The sequence below is a fragment of the Carlito syrichta genome, unplaced genomic scaffold (assembly GCF_000164805.1).
Source record: "Carlito syrichta isolate Samal-C Ts95f unplaced genomic scaffold, Tarsius_syrichta-2.0.1 Scaffold115711, whole genome shotgun sequence".
NCBI lineage: Eukaryota > Metazoa > Chordata > Mammalia > Primates > Tarsiidae > Carlito > Carlito syrichta.
Genome location: NW_007059807.1, coordinates 379694 through 394869, shown reverse-complemented (window position 1 = coordinate 394869; position 15176 = coordinate 379694). Strand labels below are relative to the sequence as shown.

The 15176-nt window shown below is 49.5% G+C and overlaps 1 protein-coding gene across 1 annotated transcript in view; it reads left to right on the top strand.

The window, feature by feature from the left end:
- CAPZB (capping actin protein of muscle Z-line beta subunit) overlaps positions 1-15176 on the top strand; it is a 90959-nt gene that overhangs the window by 51602 nt on the left and 24181 nt on the right. Inside the window, exon 4 of the mRNA XM_008073594.2 lies at positions 1598-1711. Coding sequence (XP_008071785.2) covers positions 1598-1711 — 114 coding nt within the window. The remainder of the gene's footprint in view (positions 1-1597; positions 1712-15176) is intronic.

The following is a 15176-nucleotide window of genomic DNA, read 5'->3' as shown; positions in this document are numbered from 1 at the left end:
CCATTTTGGATGGTGCAGTTCAAGAACATCTCTGTCATTGCAGAAGGTTCTGTCGGGCAGCAAACAAGACAAGTTACAAGCACTGACATGTCAGCTCCTACTCAGAAAAGGAGAGGCCTCTCGGAAATGCGAGGTGCCCTGTGTTGGCGTCACATCTATCTTCCAAGCCACCTGGGGCCCTGGCTTCTTGACAGTTTCTTTCCCGTGATGTGTGCCTGGTCCCAGGGGTTGACTATTGGTCACAGAGCAGCAAGGAGTGTCTCGCCCTATGCTTGCAAATTCTCTGCTAACACTGGTGAGACAAAGAAGTAGTCAGCTTGGAAAGAGGGGCTTCCAGAGGCTCCTTCTGCTTGCGAGTGGTCAGGAGTGTCTGCTGCCTGGAGACCCTTTGGGACACCAAGCGTGGTGACTCTTCCCCACTTACCTTTTGTGAGTCAGCCTCCAGGAAAGCTAGGAGGAGAGGCTCACCTAGTTTGTTCTGGTTTCATATTCAAGTAATCAACTAACACAGATGGTCAGGGCATTAGTTACCAAAGAAAGATGTCTGTGCACAGAATTACTTAAAACTGGACTTCAACAGATAATATCATAATCATACCTTTTTTCCTTACCATCAATCCCAAGTCAGAGTGATGTGAGGGTCTGTGGTCAGGAGAGAAAACAAGAAAGGATTTGACATTGGAAACATCCAAGTGTTTAGATCCAAGAGTGTAAGGGACCATTTCCAAATTCCATATTGTCTTCTCCTCCTCCTTTTCATTCCTCTTCACCTTTTAAATTTTGCTGCTTTCTCTGAACACCCAAGCTCTCTGAACCCCACCTGCAGGAATCAATGAGTAGGTCTTTCCCTTACAACCCCCTTTCCAGTTCTCTGTGTGATTACGTTCCCGATGCGCCAAAATACATGTAAGAACTGCAGCGAGTCTCTGGGCCATAGTGAGGCTGGTTTTCATTATGTCGTGTCTTTATGTGTGAGCAGGACCTTGAGGCTGGAACGCTAGCCTCTGTTCACTTGGAGAACCCAGTCACTTGGGTTTTCTAATGTAATAGACATTTCCCTGGGGGCTGTGTCTTTTGCCTGCTTCTGTAACTGACTCTTAATATTCACTGTATAAGAAGGTCTTTGGAGTAAAAGACCTTCAGCAGGTCAGGGAGGAGAGGGGGCATCTTCTGATCAATAAGATGGTGAACACAAAGGAAACTTAGGGACATGGGTAGGAAAGGACTAGCATCTGCTTAATGCTGGCAGTCCATCAGACTCTGGCCTGAGCACTCGATGTGCCTTCCCTTTGTTCCTCCCAGTAGCCCTGTGGCTAACAGGTAGTAGCCTCAGCTTCCATTTACACGGAGGAAGGTGAGGCTCCGAGGGTCAAGACACTTGCCAGCAGTGCATAGCCAGTTAGATGTCCACGGGCACCTGAACTTTTGCCCTTCAGACCTCCAGAAAGCCCTCTGTGTTACTGGGGCCTGGAAGAATCTTGGCCGTAGGTAGGGGCTTTGCCCCTGAAATGTTAGACAGCTGGAACTTGGGCTCCTTGCTCATAGGTCATCTCCGTGGGACAGTTCATGTAATGTCTTTCTCCTTCCTTCCCTCCAGGTCGCCATGGAGTAACAAGTACGACCCTCCTTTGGAAGATGGGGCCATGCCATCTGCTCGACTGAGAAAGCTGGAGGTAGAAGCCAACAATGCCTTTGACCAGTATCGAGACCTGTGAGTTGTTCTCCCTTTGTGCTTTGGCTCTTGTGATTTTGATAGGTAAATTCCAAATGACAGTGTAACTGGGTCAAGCAGTCCCCCTAGAATCCTTCACCTGGCTCACCTAACTAAAATTCTGAGCCACCCATAACAGGGTGCAGGACACTAGTTTGATAATTGGACCAATTATGCAAGGTGCCCTGTGTTGGCTTCACACCTGTCTTCCAAGCCATCTGGGGTCCCAGCTTCTTGACAGTTTCTTTTCTGAGCCATCATTCTGTGGCTCGGCCACAGGATGATGCCCTACACAGACTTAATTATAACAGCAGGTGCCATTGGTTATAGCACATGCAGTGCCAGATAGTTTCTGCACATTGTCTCAGATTGTCACACACAAAATAGCTATTTTAGTCCCCATTTTTCAGATGAAGAATTTAAGGCTTGGAGAGATTAACGTGTTTATTCAGGGCACGGGTAGAGCTAGGAATCAGATCTGTCTGTGTCCAGAGGCCCCTCTGAGTTTTACTGACCACATACAGTTCTGACCTGGAGCTCAGGGGCCCCTGCTTCCAGGTTAGCTGCCAGGACAGGATGAGTCTGGGTCCTTACCTCATAGTACCGTGGCAGCAAACATTTAGCTAAATTCCAAGTTGTTGGGGACCTTGGCCCCTGCCTAGGAAAGCATTTTTGCTGGGTCTGTTTAGACTCCTTTCTGCCCTCTTCTAATCCTGTCTTGCACCAAAAAGAATGGTCACATAATTTATTTTATTTTATTGTATTGTATTGTATTTTAAAGATGTGGAGTACAATTCAGGGTTAGGTATACAAACGTTGATTATGCGGGTACCCTTGTTGATGAGGTGTGCCCCCCCGCCCCAGCAGTTTTCCTCAGCTGCCAAAATTGGTCACATAATTATTTCTGTTATGAAATTTATGAAAGTTTCCAGAGATGGTCATCCTCAGACTTTTTTTTTTAAAGTAAGTTCTATACTGAAGATATTGCAAAACTGTAAAATAGGCAATATGAATTCAGTACAGATTCTGTCATCTAGGGTAGGAGTTGGCAAACTTTTTTCTGAAAAGAGACAGTTATAAACATTTTAGACGTGCATTCCATGTAAGGTCTCTATTGCTTATTCTTTGTCTTTTCCCTTTTTCTGTATAACCCTTTTAAAATATAAAAACCACCTCTTGAGTCCTGGGGTTGGTGGCATTTGGCTCTTAGTGGTAGTGGTGGTAGTTGGCATGCCACTGGTCTAGAATGTATGCAAGAAAAGGGCAGTAGGTGCCGGGCTTAGTGACTCAGCCTGTAATCCCGCACCTTTGGGAGACTGAGGTGAGTGGATTGCCTGAGCCCGCGGGTTCAAGACCCACCTGGGCAACTTGGCGAGACCTCATCTCTACAATAAATCAAAAATTAGCCAGGCATGATAGCGCGCGCCTGTAGTTCCAGCTACTTGGACGGCTGAGGCGGAAGGATTGCCAGAGCCCAGCAGGTTGAGGCTGTGGTGGCCGGGAGCAGCCGCTGCACTCCAGTCTGGGTGACAGAGTGAGACTCCAACTCAAAAAAAAGAAAAGAAAAAGGCAGTAGGAAAAGTGAAGCATCTGAAGAGTTGTCCAACAGCTGGTGTGTTATAATATACTTGATGTAAGAGGCTCACGTCTTTGCAGACAGCTGGAATGGTCTTCTGGTTCACAGCTGTTTGCTCTAACATGTCTTTTAGAAGTTGGTTTGGGAGGAAAATGACACTTCTCAGTCTGACACACAAAGAAAACCTGTAACCCTTAAGCATATAAATGAGATACAAAAGCATAGTTCTAAGGACGTCATGAATAAATGACCCTAACCATTGCAGTAGCCTCCAAATATATCACTGTATAATACAGCTTTATCATCTGCTGATATTTTACATACATTATCTTTTTTTTTTTGGAATCAGAGTCTCACTTTGTTGCCCAGGCTGGAGTACAGTGGCGCTATCATGGGTGACTGCAGCCTTGACCTCCTGGGCTCAGGCAATCCTTCTACCTCAGCCTCCCAAGTAGCTGGGACTACAGGTGTGCACCACCATATCCAGCTAATATTTTCAATTTTTTTTTTTTTAAAGACAAGATCTTGCTGTGATGCCCAGGCTGGTCTTAAATTCCTGGTCTCAAGCAGTCCTTTGTACCCTGGCCTCCCAAAGTGCAGGGATTACAGACACGAGCCACCATACCCAGCCTACATATATTACCTTTAATAGATTCTTACAAGCACCTCTGGGAAGGATGATTTTGCCCCCTTTTTATCAGATGAGACTGAGGTTCTCAGAGGCTCACTGACTCACATAAAACCACCGCACATGGAGGTGAAGAGCTAGGATGTGAATCCGTACTTGCCTAAAATTTCCACAAGTTGTTGATTTTCAATAATTTAGTTAAAATAGGCTTCAGTGTTTGAAGGTTCTTACAGCTAGAACTTTGTCCTATTGTAGAATAGCTCCTTCCCCATTGATGCTGAAAGTTGGCTCCCTGCTCTAGTTTATTTGTGGTTATTTTTTACTAGTTTATTTTACTTGGCAATTTGGTAAGATGCCAGTCCAGCTATTAAGCAAGAATACCTAAGTGGAATCAGTTTCATACTAAAACAATAATGTAGATGATAAAAGCACAGTGGTGATGATATCAGTTGCCAGTGACTGTACAAGGCTCCTGGTCTTCTCTGTCAGTCTTCTCATTGAGTCTTCACGACAGCCCCGTGAGGGAGAATTCTTCCCCTTTTACAAATGAGTTAATAATTAGAAGGGTGATGCAGCTGACCCATGTTCACGCAGTGTAGTGGTGAAGCAGTGGTGAAGCTGGGATATCAAACTATCCATACCCATTCTGGAGTCTAAGGTTGATTCAGTTACTTGACAGATGTTTGAGGTCCTACCACAAGCCAGATGCTCTCTAGGTCCTGGGAATGTGCCTTATACATGTCAGACAAGGCCCCTGCCCCTATCACACTTATGTGGTAGGACAATGAACAATAGACAAGTGAACAAGTCAGCGCTGATAGGTGATGTGACAGGGAGCAACTTGTTCCTTTCATAAAGTGGCCCAGGAAGGCTTCTTGAGGTGACATCCAGGCTGAACTCCGATGTCGAAGGGGCCAGCCAGGCATAGGTGCCACTGTGCCGGAGTCCCCAAGGCAGCAATGAACTCAGCCTGTGACTGGTGCCCTGGAATGTGCACGCATACCTGTCAACCAGGAGGTGCACATCCCTAGTCTCTCTGAAATTGGAAGGAGATTTGAAAGCAATTTGGGCATATGAAGGGGAACACAAAAAAACTGGAATTTATTTATTTAAAAATTGTGTGTTCATTCTTACATGTTTAAACTTGTCAGCTTCAAAGTATTCTTTGTTTGCTGCAATCTACCTATCAAGACTTTTTCCAGTTTTTGAGCTCATCAATTTTGATGTCTTTGAGTGCTTCTGCCAGTTTTTGTTTCACCTCTTCCACATCAGCAAAACGTTTCCTTTGGAAGACTTTTTACATCTGGGGAAACAAGTCACTTGGGGAGAGATCAGGTGAATAGGGAGGGTGGGGCACGGGGGTCATGCTGGTTTTGGTGACAAACTGCTGAACACTCAGTATGGTGGGGGCAGGTGTGTTATTATAGTGGAAGAACCAGTCACCTGTTTGCCACAACTTGGGATGTTTCTCCTACAAATCTCTTTCACAACAATGCTAGCTGGTACACTGATACTGATGGGTTCCCAGAACTCTTACCTAGTGGGGGAAGCCTGTTCTACAAGGGACCTGTCCTTCCAAAGATAATTCTGGTTTTTTTTGGGGGGGGTCCTCCTCATATTTGGCCCATTTTATATCTTTGTTAGTTCCTCAGAATACTTCAGAAGCACAGCCTGCCCTTTCAGTTAAGTTAGAAATTGAAAGCATTTGCTAGATGTTGTCCCCTGTAACTTGGGAAAGCTGACCTACCATGCATGCCGTCTATACCTGAGGAGGTTGCCTGGCCTCATCTCCTTTATATTAGGAGGCTGCACTCAGTGGCTTTTTTGTTTGTTGATTGGGTTTTTTGTTGTTGTTGTTGTTGTTGGCATCTGGGTCTCATGCTGTTGCCCAGGCTAAGAGTACAGTGGCATGATCATGGCTTACCACAGTCTCGACCTCCTGGGCTCAGGCAATCCTCCCACCTCAGTCTCCTGCATAGCTGGCTAATTTTTAAGTTTTTTTGTAGAGACGAGGTCTTACTATTTTGCCTAGGCTGATTTCAAACTCCTAGGCTCAAGCAATCCTCCCCCTTTGGTCTCCCAAAGCGCTGGGATTATAGGTGTGAGCACCTTGCCCAGCTTGCACTCAGTGTTTTATTATTGAGCTACTTGTTTGGATTGGTCTAAAAATTATGAAAACAGGTTTTTTTTAATTTTTTTAAACATTTGGGTGCATTGCTCGTCTCCAGAGGTCCTCAGTCTCAGATCCTCCCTCAGGTGGTAGTGGAGGGAGCCTGGGGCATGAGCTCTCTTCCCCGTGGTTTTGGAACATTGGGATGTCAGCTGGGAGGCCTTGGCATGGGCCAGGGGTCACACTGGGTTTTCTAGGGAGCAGGCTGACCCAGGGGTCATGCCTACCTTTTCATCCATCATTTTTGCCCTCCCCCATCCAGACTCGTTTCCATAGAAAGGCCCGTCTGTTGTCCCGAGTGAAGCCTCGCAGCTCTTCCTGACTTTGCCACCTGTGTGTTCATGTTGGCAGATGGGCTCAGGCAAAGGTTACTGAGAGGAGGCACCCACCTGATGCTATTTCCTGGCTTTGGTCATGCTGAGCTGCTGCATGAGGGGCCAGAAAGATGGCCTGTGCCCCTGGCCTGGTGGGAGATGCCCAGAGCCTCAGGCAGACCCATCTTGTCAGAATAAAGAGAGAGTGGTTGGGGAAGCCACCCCTTGAGAGCAGGACAGGCACATCATTGTGCCCAGGAGGGCTACATAGGGCAGTCCAGGGCACCTACTTCAAACCGAAGCTTGGGCAGTACCCTGTGTTGACCCGGTCTTTAATTCCTGATGGCTTCAGGTGTGTCTGAGTTCTTGGATTCTGATGAGTTGCTGTTAGGACTGTGTTTGGCTTGTGCTCAGGCCCCGTGCCCACCCACCTGGTCAAAAACACTGAGAGCTGCCAGGCTCCGGCCACGTTGACGCTTGGGATCCTCCTGTGGGAACGTTGTGCCGCAGCGAGCTTCCAGGGAGCTGGTTTAGGGACTGATATTTTGGTTTATGCTGGGAAGGTCACACTGGACACAAACAGAGATTTGACCTCCCCCCCATGAAAAAACTGGAAAATAAGAGGCCTTGGGTGCTCTCTTATGCCAGTACCCCTGTCATGCCCCTGCTGGCTCATGCATTTAGATGGACTGGCCCTCTGTGGGCATGCTAGCTGTGTGCACAGCCATGGGTGAGGCCCCTTGATTCACACACACACATCCCACACCTATTGTAAGCCTGTTAGCCTTGTTCTTACTCCTTGAGGCTCTTCTTAACAAGATGGGTGGAGGGAGATATCAGCAAAGTGATGGCCTTGAGTGAGCAGAATCTGATAACTGAACAGGAGCCCATAGCCCACAGCAGCCTCTGCAGAGCGGGAGTGCCTGCTGTCTCCCCAGAGGCTCCTTCTGTCACCAGAGATAAAATCTCCTTCATTGGATCCTGAGGGAAAGATTTGGATTCTGTCTGCAGGCACTGGGCTTTGATCCCTGGGTCTGTAACGACTTTGACTTTGCAGGGAGTTGGAATTAATCATCAGCACATGGAATCAGTATGCCCAGGGCGATGGAACTGAAGCCAGGGGACAGGTTGACCAGCAGGCCCTTCTGGCTTATAACTCCTTGGGGATGTGGCATCCTCTCCTCCCCTGTGGATTTAAAGGACCAGCAGTTGAGAGTGACTCCCCACTCAGCAGGTGGGCAGAAGGCTAATAGGGGCCCAAGAGGCTGAGCTGTGTGTCTTGCAGGGCTCCCTTTGGTGTCCATCAGCTCTGGGTACCTGTCACACACTCACTCGCCAGTCCTCCCACGCTTATTGATTCCCTTCTGTGCCATCCTCAGGGGCTTTCCCCTGAGAAAACCTATCACACAGCTGTTGATAGCGCTTCCCAACAGCCCTGATGTTTGATCACAAGAGTCAGTTTGTTGAGAATACTTAGGAGATGACAGGCACGCCTGCTAGAGTGCTGGGGCTAGGCATTATCTCGTCTCCGCATCTTCAGTTTCATCGCTTCCCTTCTCTAGCTAGCCCTCCCACCTGGCCCCCAACATCTGGACTTCTCTCCCTCCTCTCTGCCAAGCCCAAGATAGCTTTCTACCTCTGATGGGCGGACCCAGCTCAGTCCAGGGAGTGTCACTAGAACTGAGCTTCCAGGCAGTGGGGAGAGGCAGCAGAGAGGGCACACTCTGGGGCACTGGCTCGTGGAATTGCTTGACACATTCCTCCTCAGCAGAGTTGACCCTGCTTTTTTAGGCCCAAGCCTAGTTACAAAACCTCATCTCTTGACCTAAGTGATCCATTTTTCTTGGTAGGGACTTAGAAGTGGAACCTTTGCTGTAGGGTGAGTACTTGCAGCTGCTGGAGAAACATCTTACCTATGTTGTGAGCCACCAATTGGCTGCCATGAACCCCAAGATCCGCACTTTGATTTTTCAGGTGCCCAGAGAAAATGGGAAACTTTCCCTGCTTGAGCTTTTGTGTTGGGTCTCACCCTGGCCTCTGTCGGCCCAAGTTCTGCCCAAGACCAGATGTTCTGACCGAAGGGCTGGCACTGCTTTCTTCCAAAGATGATTACTCCCATCTGCTCCAGACATCTTGCCCCGTGCTTTGCAATCCTTGGCTCTTGGCTTGGAGCAGATAATACCTTCAAACATGCGGTTGCAATTTATTGGCCTTATAAGTTAATTTTAGTGGGTGTGCAATTGATTGAAATCAAAGCTTAATGAAGGCCAGAGTCGGAGGGGTGGAGGAGCAGGGTGGGGAGGCATTTTGTGTTCTCCCTTGCTTCAGGTCTGAAGTAATCACCAAAAGCTTTAATTAGCTTTTTCAACCAATCTTCCTTGTCTGGAAGAAGTTCACAGAGTGAAACAAGCCTGGCATCCTGGTGGCAGTCTCAGGGCATCCCAGCATCTCTGCCCTCTGGGCCATTGTAGAACTGGGATTGTTCCTGTTCCTTCCTTCTATTCTCCATCTCTCTGGTCAGATGATGTTTGAGGATCATTGGCCCAGAAGAGACAGGATCTCCATGTTTGTGTGGGGGAAAAACGTTTGTCCCTTGTTTCCTAGGTCCTTGAAACTGTAAGTTCCCAGCTGCAGCCCAGGCCCCTTGGGGCACACCCTCCTCTGGATGGAAGCACGGAGCCTGAGGAGCAGTAGTGTTTCCATCCTGTGAGAATCACAGTGCCAGGGGCAGAAATTCTGAGGAAACAGTACAGCAATGTGGGAGCAGGTAGCCGAGATGCTGGGGGCCTCCCAAGCAGGAGACTCAGACCTCTCCCAGCAGAAGCCTCTGACCCACCACGATGTCTGAGGCCCAACTGCAAAACAGGGAGGACCTTGTCTTTAGAGGAATTTTGACTTGATTCTCTCTTCTTCCCTTGCTTGCTGCCTGACTTTGGGCAAGTGAGTTAACCCTTCTGAACCTGTTTCCAACCTGTGGAGGGGTGCTGGCCATCAGGCAGGGGCCTACACTGACTCCATATGTCCACTTAGCAACGCTTAAGCTGCTGGGGTGACAGGACTGATTGAATGGTGCAGCAGTTATCTGTATGGACATCTTATACTCTGCGTTTATGATTGTGGATATGGGGCTGTTTGGGTGGTGAGTGTGGTGAGGTAGCAGGCTATCCGATGCCACCGTCATGCAAGGAGGCTGTGGTTCCCAGCCCATGGCAAAAGCTCGAGTAAATCTCTGTCTTGCAAATGGAATTTGTGTCTCCTGCTCAGTCCTCCTCATCGAGGTAAACTGAGGCCAAATGAAGATGCGAGTAGTTCCCATCTGTGGTGACTGGAGAGTCCTGAGATCAGTCACCAAGAGTTCACTGAGAATCCACCAAGAACGGTGCCAAGCTCTAGGGTCAGCAGTGAACAAGGTGGACCCACCCCTTCCTCACGGGGCTAAAGACGGAGGTGCACACAGGAATAAGTGAACAAAGGAACAAAATGCTTGCACAATTTGATAAGTGCTGTGAGGGAAGAAAAGCCAGGTATTGAGGTCAGGAAAAGCAGAGGGATGGACTTGAGGTAAGGCAGCTAAGGAGGGAACTGTGGGGATGATTGTAGGGGCTCTGCCCTTGTGCAGAGAAGAGTTAGCAGAGCAGGCCTGAAACTGCTATTCTTCAAAGGCCTGCTTGCCAAGGTGGCCCATGATGGCATCTGAAGACTTGGATTTCGGGAGGCCTCCCACCATTCCCTGATAAGAGCAGCTCACACTGCATAAACGTTGCAAACAACGTGATTTATGCTGATTCCTGTTCTTGCGGAGTCTGGAATTTTACCTTGTACTAGTTAGAGGGTACTTACCAATAACACTCTGGCCACTGAGTCTCTTGTGAGCTTCTGTGCTACTCAGCACCTCACACGTGTCGTCACAACTTGTTGCTGGGGGAGTCAAGTGCATCCTGTGTGACTGCTGTGCAGGGCACTGGAAGCTTGTGCCTAGTTTCTCCAGACTCAGCCCACACACCTTTTCCCTTGGCTGACTGCTTTGTATCCTTTCACTGTAATAAATCTTGGTCATAAGGATGACTCTGTGCTGAGTCCTGTGAGTTCCACTAATGAGTCATTGAACCTCGGATGGTCTTGGGGACTCCATTTGCAGCCAGGTACCCTGGCTGGGGAGGACATCAGAAGCAGTGCTCTGAGGTGGCTCCAGGTGCTCTTGTTCGAGGATGAGGGCTGGAACAGGATGCCGGGGTGGGGAGAGGTGCACAGGCACTAGCTCTAGAGGTGCATCTGAAGAGCTCTAGGGTTAGACAGCCTTGACATGCATTCCTTCAGAAGCAGTTTGGAAGTTGGATTGGAGAGGCCGGGAGAGGGAAGACCTTGACCAGTCTTCAAAAAGAGGAGGGCTGCTTCCCTTGGTCTGATCGAGGTCTGTAGTTAAAAGCTTTCCACTGCCAGAAATGTCCAGGCCTCTGGAGTCAGAGACCCCCTGTGGGTAGGTGGCAGGCAGAGCAGGTGGGAGGAATGGAGAAAGTTCTGGAGCTAGAAGGGACTGTGTGGTTGGGCACATCCACCTTCATCCCCATCCCTTTCAGAGAGGTCTGTGTTCTTTTTTCCTCACCCAGAGGTAGGACATTTTCCCAGATTTAAAGGTCTCCAGAAGGATTCTGCAGCATGCGCTCCAAGGGCAGCAGGGTACAGAGAGGGAAGTTGTCTCTGGCTTTCAGCTTGTCAGCAGCTAATTAGCATTTGGGTTTGAACATATATTTGTATCTTCAGCCATGTGTGCTGTGGGCCTCTGAGAACTGCCCTGCCTGCTGTGGGCCTGTGGCTTGCCACAGCCTTGGACTTGTGTGGAAGTACTGGAAGCAGTTAATGGGGAAATCCAAGCTCACCTCTGTTGTGTTGTTTTAACTGAATGGGGAGACAGGTCTGGAGAGCACTCTCAGTGTTGGGGGGGAGTGAGCGGAGCCTGCGTCTGCTGTCACAGTATGGGTTTTAGCTTCTCTTTTTTTTTTTTTTGAGTTGGAGTCTCACTCTGTCACCCAGACTGGAGTACAGTGGCCGCTCCTGGGCTCCGGCGATCCTTCCGCCTCAGCCTTCTGAGTAGCTAGAATTATAGGCGCGTGCTACCACGCCCGGCTAACTTTTTGATTTTATTGTAGAGATGAGGTCTCGCCTGCCCAGGCGGGTCTCGAACCCGCGGGCTCAGGCAATCCACTCACCTCAGCCTCCCAAAGGCGTGGGATTACAGGCTGAGCCACCGAGCCCAGCTCAGCTGCTCTTAAGTGGGTCTATCTGCTATGGTTCTAGAACCCCTAACGAGTGGGTCTAGGCAGGCTTGCATGTTGACCCCCACCCCAGGGATTAGTGACATGAGCATCGCCGCAGGTTCCCTTTGTCTGGCATCCTAAGGCTGCAGACTTTGCTTCACTGCCTGATTTTCATCTGCTAAAAGAAAGTTAAATGGAAAACAGGAGTGTGTGGAAAGCAAGTTCACTTATTTATTTATTTTTCTGAGTTGGAGTCTCACTCTGTTGCCCAGACTGGAGTGCAGTGGCATGCTCCCGGCTACCGCAGCCTCTACCTGCTGGGCTCCGGCGGTCCTTCCGCCTCAGCCTTCCAAGTAGCCAGAACTACAGGCACGTGCTACCATGCCCGGCTAATTTTTTTTATTTACTGTAGAGACAAGGTCTCACCAAGTTGCCCGGGTGGGTCTCGAACCCACGGGCTCAATCTACTCGCCTCAGCCTCCCAAAGTGCTGGGATTACAGGCTGAGCCATCAAGCCCAGCCGAAAGCAAGTTCGCTTATAAACATGATCCCCTAAGTCAGCATCAGGGACTCGGATGCCTCCAGAATTCTTGGGTTCCTATAACCAAAAGGCACAGTCTTTGGGTTGTGCAGTTCCATATGCTGGAGCAAGACCCCTGCTGGAAGCCAGAGACCTGGCACTCCCCTGCCCAAGGTGCTTGTGAAGGCACCTGCTTTGTGCAACGATCAAGGACAGGTGGTCTGCAGGGGTGTGGCCAGGGCCCTGGCTGCCTCACTGAGGCAGAGGACTCTCCAGAATTCCCAGTGCAGGGTGCTCGGTGGTGTGCCCTGCACTCCTGCTCACCCTCTGGGCTCCTTTCCTCTCCTCACTTCCTCCGCCTTTAGGCAGCGTGTTCAGTGGTGTGGCTTCATTTCTGCATCTAGCTTGCAGGCTGGCCCTGTCCTGCCCACCAGTGCTCCACGTGCTACCTCCCACCAGATGGGATGTCTTGGTCTTGGAATGGCCAGAGGCCTGGCATGGGGACAGAACATGGGCTCTGGGGCTAGCCAGACCCAACGTCCACTGCCAGGTCCCCACTTCTCAGCCCTGTGGCTTAGGCCCATTCCTTATCTCCCTAGGTTATAGTTTTCTTAAGTGTAAAATAATGTCTGCAAAGCCCCGTCACAGAGTGGGCTCCCAAAAATGGCAGCATTGGGTGAGAGTGATGGCTTTGAAGCCCCAGGAAGTCTTGACTGTTGATGTCTCCTGGGGCGGCTCCATGGGCCCGGCAGTGCTATCACAGGTAGTCCAGAGGGCAGAAGATGGCCATGTTGGTGCCGAGTGTGGACCGTTTGGTCAAATCCCAAAAACAAATCCCAGAGCCAGATTGGCAGCCTCTCCAGCGGCACCATTGTTTCCAGAGAGGGCTTCATTATTTCTCTTTAAGTAAAAAAATAAAAACCTCGTAAAGAGCGGCTGTAAAGTGCGACAGCCGCAGTCCAGATGTGCACTTCTGAGCGCAACTGGCATTAAAGTCGCACATGCCTAAGCCCATCGGTATGTTTGCTCAGGGGATTGCTGCACCTGTGTGTGCTGGAAGGAATTTCCGCCAAATACCTGCCCCGTGTCCACAGGCAGACTGGGGGCCACATCCTGTAAACGGTGGTGAAAACAGCTGGTCTCCACATACTCAAGGGCAGTTGAGTTTCCGTATCGCGTCTGGACATGGCCTGCCCAAAGCCACATGCGGATCTTTCTCCATTTTGTGTGGAGCCAGGTCCAGCCCCGGGCTTGTGTAGGAGACCACTCCCAGCAAGCAACATCTTGTGTTTCTTGACAGGATGCTTCCTGGGCAGCTCAGAACACGTCGAGGGTGTCTTCTCCCCTCCTCTGCCCAGAGAGGAAGAACCTGGTGAAAACCAGCAGCTGCCGGTCGTCAAGTGCTTGCCCTGCCAGTGCTGTGGCAAGTGCTCCTGGGCTGCATTTTCATGAACTCCTCGTCCTGTCTCCATGAACTTGTTTTCCAGAGGCAACCTTGAGTGGATGCTGGGACCACCAGTGCTTTCCAGCCCTCATGTGCTGTCTGCAGCTCTGTGGGCTTTGCAGACTCATGCCCGTTGGGCAGTGCCCATGCCTTCCCAGTGAACGGGGATAGGCTCAGTTTGTCGAAGGTGGCCAAATTGGAGCCAGAGGAGGAAAAAGGAATGTGGGTCTGCACTGCAAGGAAAGGCTAGGTTTTAGGTGCCTCCCTGAACAAATTGGAGTGTTTCTTTTTTTCCTGGGGTGGAGTTGAATTGTTCCCACCTGTGAGTACCAGGTGCCCTTTTTATGTTGTAAGGATGTTAAGAATGATCAAAACCACAAAGTACTGCTGATAGCTGCAGGTTTTCATTTCTGTCTTCGGCTGGGAAGGAACAAAAAGGTATTGTCTTTGGGCCAGAACCTCAGCAAGGGAATGGCTCTGCCTCTGGGTTTGATTTCCCCTTCTTTGCCATAAAGACAGTCGTCAAACATGGGAGTTTGTTTGAATTAGTGCCCGTGTGACCTTGTCCTTGTCATGACTAAGAGCCAGCTAATGTGACTGTTTATCCCAGGTCTTGCTGCTACTATTTACTGCAGCCCCGGAAACAGACCACACGTGACCGAAGAACACAGAGTAGGAAAAGGAAGAATTCTGTGGACTCTTGCAGCCTGGGGCCTTTGACGACCAGTGTTCCTAGCGTGGCTCCAGGAGATAGAGGAATTCTGCTCATCTCAGCTTACACCAACACTTAAAATTTAAAATCGAAGCCCTTCAGCCAGCCTGTTAGCCAGTACCACTTCTTGTTTGCCCTCCTGTCTTTCCCTTCTGAACCCTAGCAAGTCTTCTGGACTTAGGCGAGACTGTGGGCATTCCTGTCTTTGTGCTGTGTCCCGCCATGAAAGAAGCTCCCAGACCACAGCCTTCCTTCCTACTGGACCATCAGTTTCTCCACAGAAGCTGCACTCCGGCTGCCAGCCCTCTTTCTAGAAAGTCTTGGCATTCTGTAGTACAGAGAGCTAGTCCACACGCTTGCCTTGTGTGGGTCCTTGCCAAGTGGGTCCTCACTTGCCTGGTGTCCTGCCTTTGTCTATATTCCGGTGGGTAAAGCCTTCCAGGAAGGGTGGCTTGGATAGGATACAGAAGACAACAAATTCAGAATCCCAGAAGACAAGTTGAAATGTTGAAGCCATGTCTTCAAGAATTTTATATAACAGATTTGAGTGGAAAGTGATATTTTGGGGTTCCGTATACCAAGTTCTAAAGTATAGGATGTGAGAGGCAATCTCATAACAACACATAAGCAAAGCTTTTCATTTGAGATGACTGCAAGCTCAGTGTGTGTCAGAGTGAGGGAGTTGTGATGGCCAGACCACCGATTGGGTTGGGAGTCCTTGAGGGAGAGGTAGCCTCTGTGCGAGAGACATGCTAGTCTCTGCTTTGCATTGTTTAGTGATTAGTCGGGGCATTGTTTTCTGTTCTTTTACCTGTAAGAAGGACACTGACAACTTGGAGTATTTCA